Here is a 4372-nt window from a genome sequence, read left to right as displayed (position 1 = left end):
AAGTTCATGTTGTTTTGATTGTTTTCAGTTTTATATATTTACTCGACTTTTACTTAGTGTTTTAATGAGCTGTCCAACCATATGCATTTTGTTTTTATGGATAAATATCAAGTATTTTGAATTCAATTAAATTGGCTCACCATTTTGACCATCCTCAAGTAAACATTTTACCATAGCATCAGTTATGGTGCTAGAAGAGTTGAACGAAGAAAGGGGAAAAAAAGAGAAAAGCCAAGCCACTCTCAACTTTAAAATTAATTTGAAACTCCCAGTAATCAACCCGCGCGAAATTCTTAATTGGGAAAATTCAATTATGCTCTGTTGTATTACCATCTCCCAGAGCACTTCCCGAAACAATAAGGCCCTTGGAGAATCGAAAATGTTTATATTCTGCTTCAAAATTAATGCACAAGAAACGTTAAACATGATTTTTTTTCCGTATACTGTGTGTTTATATGATAACAAAATGAAGAACTCATCTTGCCGATGTTTTTTATTCTGTTTTTATTTCTTTCACTAAAAGCCTGGCGATTGAATAGAATTTCAGTACCGCGTTTACTTATAGGACGGTTGCTCTGTGTTCTGTGCGAAATTAGTGTGTGCGCTTCTTTGTGTAGGCCTAAACATATCCCCGGGGTAAAAAAAAAAAGATGCGAGAGTCTAATATTGCCGCCGCTTCACTGCTTTCAACGAGAAAATTTGATTAAGAGTGTTGTTGTCGATGCACAATCAGTTTTATTGTTTTATTGAATTAATTTGCTTGTTTGGGTTTTTTTTTTTTTTTTTTTTTTTTTTGCACATTAACATATCTATATTTAAGAGAGAGACAGGCTTGTTTGCTTGCCAAACCGAGATCTTAAAAGCAGAAGAAGGAATCTTTGCGATCAAACCTCATCGTCTTATAAGGCTTAAAAGTTGATCCACTGTCAGTCGCAGTGCAAGCGAAGCCTTTGACAAACCATATAATAAGCTCACTTATAAGAAACTTGAATTATTTTTCCCAAACCATGGAAAACCAGTCTGTAGCCAACTCCACTGAGTTTCTTGAGGATCCATCGTTGTCGTCTGAGGCACCCATTGCTGCCAATGGCAGCCTGTTCAAAGTGATTGTGCATGCGATTTTGTTTGTAGTCGGCGTACCTGGTAACTGCCTCATCCTTCGTGTGTACTGGACCAAGACCCACAAGACCAGCACCCACATCTTCATCATGGCCTTAGCCTGGGCCGATCTCGCCGTCTGCTCTCTGAGGTGGCGACGCATTTCGGTAGAATCCATCCTGTTAGCTGGAGGCCAGATCCCAAAGGTTCTTCACATCATCTGGACATTGACGACGACGAGCGGCGGAGCATCCGTTCTGTTCACCGCAGTTATCGCAGCAGATCGCTACGACTGTGTGTGCCGAGCGCACAACCGATTCTTCACCAAGAGACGGGCCCAGGCAGCAGTCTGCATGGCACTTTCGTTTTCGTTCGCCATCAACATTCCGGCGTTCATTGCGATGATCACCGATCCTTCCGATGCGGTCCTGAGGATGCTCGTGTTGGCATTTCAGGTTCTCTGTTTTGGGACTGCATTGGTCATGATCGCAGTGTGCTACGGACTGGTCTATGTAACCATTCGGAAGCACGTCAGAGTGGGTGTCCTTGCGAAAACCATGCGGGGTCCAGCGGTGGCTGGTATGCCCGACTTGATGACAGCTCGCTCCGCTGTGTCAAAGACTTGTGACACCAACATAATACTTGTTCCTGTGACTACGCACACCGATCCATCACCTAACATCAGTGCTACCGATAAGACTACTGACGCACCCTCCTCGTCTCGGGGAATTCCCGGCCCCTCCCTTGATGCTGCCGGGGAGAAATATACACGCAAACTTCAGCCAGTAAGCGAAGAACGACCCCGCAATCTCAAAGGGGTAAATCTACAGCGTAAGACGACAAGGATGCTCTTCATCACTAGTGTGGTGTTCCTGCTGCTCTGGCTGCCCTATTGGACGTCTGTTGTCCTGGAGTTTGCCTCCTTTGGACTCGAAACACCGATCAACCCGACATTTATGAGAATACTGGGAGATTCGACCGCCCTTCTGTTCGTCAACAACGCCGTGAACCCAGTTATCTACGGACTTGCAAACAAACGATTCAGAAAAGACTGCTGGCAAGTCCTTCAAAAGATCAAATTGTGGTAAAAAAAACTCAAATAAAGGCATTTAGATGAGATCACAAAACAATTGTATAAAAACAAAATGTTAAATTTCATCAACACCGTTGTCATGTTCCAAACCACTTGTTTCACGGAACTACGCGTACGGGTATGGGATCTGAAAACTATAGTGACGTCGCCCTTATATCAGCATTTTGTGTTATTATTTAATCTGGTACACAATCGACAATGTACACCTCACCTCAAAATCCAAATGTGTTGTGTAAATTTTGTGAAATTTTCACCCCAAAATGGTGATTTAAAGGCTACTTGTTTCGTGCGGATACGTATCCCGTTTGCGTGCATTTTCTAATGGTCCCTGTTTCTAGCCTCTGGCGCAATTTAATCCATATTACGACCAGCCTCGCCCTGTGCTTAAAAATTCTCCTCATAACTCTCCAACAGTGGCGTATCCAGAGGGGGGATGGCAGAGTGTGCACTCCGCGCCCCCCCCCCCCCCCCCCCGGCGCCTTTTTTTAATAACATTTTTTGTTCAGCAACTATACTTTTCAGTAAATGGTTAGAGAGTCCTGTCATCAATCCCAAAACTCCGATATTGTTATTATTATTATTAAGTGGTGTGATGTACACGCAGGCGCGGTTCTAGAACCAATATTGGGGGGGGGGGGGGCTAGCAGGGTGGATCAAGAATTTTTTTCAGGGAGGCGTGCTGAAATGTAGACCGGTTATTTTCTCCAGACACTTAGGCCTCCGAAAATCAATAGGGGGGGGGGGGGGGGGGTCATGCCATATTTTCAATGGGGAGCCCAATAAAATCCTAAAATCATTCACACTATATTAACTTACAAATGCACCCTTGTCACGACTATTTCTTTAGGGGGAGACCGTTCGCATGTACATCACAATCCTTCTTTTTGATAATGCAATTTCTTTTTACGGAATTTATTTTTATTCCGGGGGGGGGGGGGGTCATGCCATATTTTCAATGGGGAGCCCAATAAAATCCTAAAATCATTCACACTATATTAACTACAAATGCACCCTTGTCACGACTATTTCTTTAGGGGGAGACCGTTCGCATGTACATCACAATCCTTCTTTTGCTAATGCAATTTCTTTTTACGGAATTTAATTTTTTGGGGGGTAAGCCCCCCCCCCCCAGCCCCCCCCCCCCCCCCGTAGAACCGGGCCTGTGTACACTTATGTTTTGTAAATTATTGTGTAGACAGTGACGCATTGAAATTTAACAATATTCTAGCGTATATTTCTGATTTGATTAAATTGCCAGACAAGTTTCTTTGACTCAAAACTAAGCCCCTATTCTATCGAACACAATGACCTGCACAAAACCAGGTTCATTTTTGGTAATTCTATGCATGCCCAGAATGATCAAACTATATAGTCCCAGATCTCCCAGATGTAGCTAGATGTTATGACGGTACTCTCCAACCCAAACTGGAGAAGGTCAAGGGCGGATCCAGAACACAATATTGGGAGGGGGCAAGAAAGAAATTGGTCCCCATAAAAGTGGGTTCAAGGCCCCGCGTTTTATTTTTTATTTCTTCTTTTTTTTCTTTTTTACATTTTGGCAATTTGATTTTCAAGAGCAATCATCATGGAGCTATCCGCTCCGTTCACAAGTACCCCCTCACCGGCAAAGAAAGTACAGTTGTGGTGACCGAACGACGCCGTCTTGCCTGACTGCAATATTTTTGCCGCGAATTGAAGCGCGGCCACTACGTGTACATCATAGAGCTGTAATTTAATATAGCTCTATGGTGTATATGTACATAGTACATAGTACAAATCCCCTGGTGTACGTGCGTCACACACACAAGGAACGGTGCGCGCGTTTCAACCAGCCAAATGTACACGTATGTGTCCCACCCATTGATCTCCATAATATAATCTGTATATAATTATGGAGATCAATGGTCCCGCCCATAGGCCGTCGTTGCTAGGTAATAGGGCGCCCTCTTAGTTCGTGCACGGAGCCCATAGAACAATAAAGGATCATTTGGCATTTATCTCAAAGAGTAACCTACTGTGGCGGGAACCCCCCGGGCCAACCCAAGTCTGTTAGGATAAGTCTGACTCCTAGTGGGGTGAAGACAATCTTCCCAAACCAAGGCTCTTCCCTAGACGAGAGATCACTCAGAGCGACCTTCAAGGCTAAGGGTGCAGGTCCGTTTTGGTGCAAATCTGCCGCCC

General features: G+C 44.1%; 1 protein-coding gene across 1 annotated transcript; it reads left to right on the top strand.

Annotated features, from left to right (window-relative positions):
• Nucleotides 1–800: 800 nt before the first annotated feature.
• On the top strand, nt 801–2655 carry LOC119738754 (thyrotropin-releasing hormone receptor-like). The gene has a single exon (XM_038213703.1). The coding sequence runs from the start codon at nt 1008–1010 to the stop codon at nt 2184–2186; it is 1179 nt and encodes a 392-aa protein (XP_038069631.1). The 5' UTR covers nt 801–1007; the 3' UTR covers nt 2187–2655.
• The last annotated feature ends 1717 nt before the right edge of the window (nt 2656–4372 follow it).

The sequence above is a fragment of the Patiria miniata genome, unplaced genomic scaffold, assembly GCF_015706575.1.
Source record: "Patiria miniata isolate m_02_andy unplaced genomic scaffold, ASM1570657v1 HiC_scaffold_3, whole genome shotgun sequence".
NCBI classification, from domain to species: Eukaryota; Metazoa; Echinodermata; class Asteroidea; order Valvatida; family Asterinidae; genus Patiria; species Patiria miniata.
Note: the sequence above shows the minus strand (reverse complement) of the source record. Positions and strands in the feature narration are given on the sequence as shown.

What these genes read in the sequence shown, in the direction of transcription:
- LOC119738754 (XM_038213703.1), top strand. Translation starts at nt 1,008, where the DNA reads ATGGAAAACCAGTCTGTAGCCAACTCCACTGAGTTTCTTGAGGATCCA.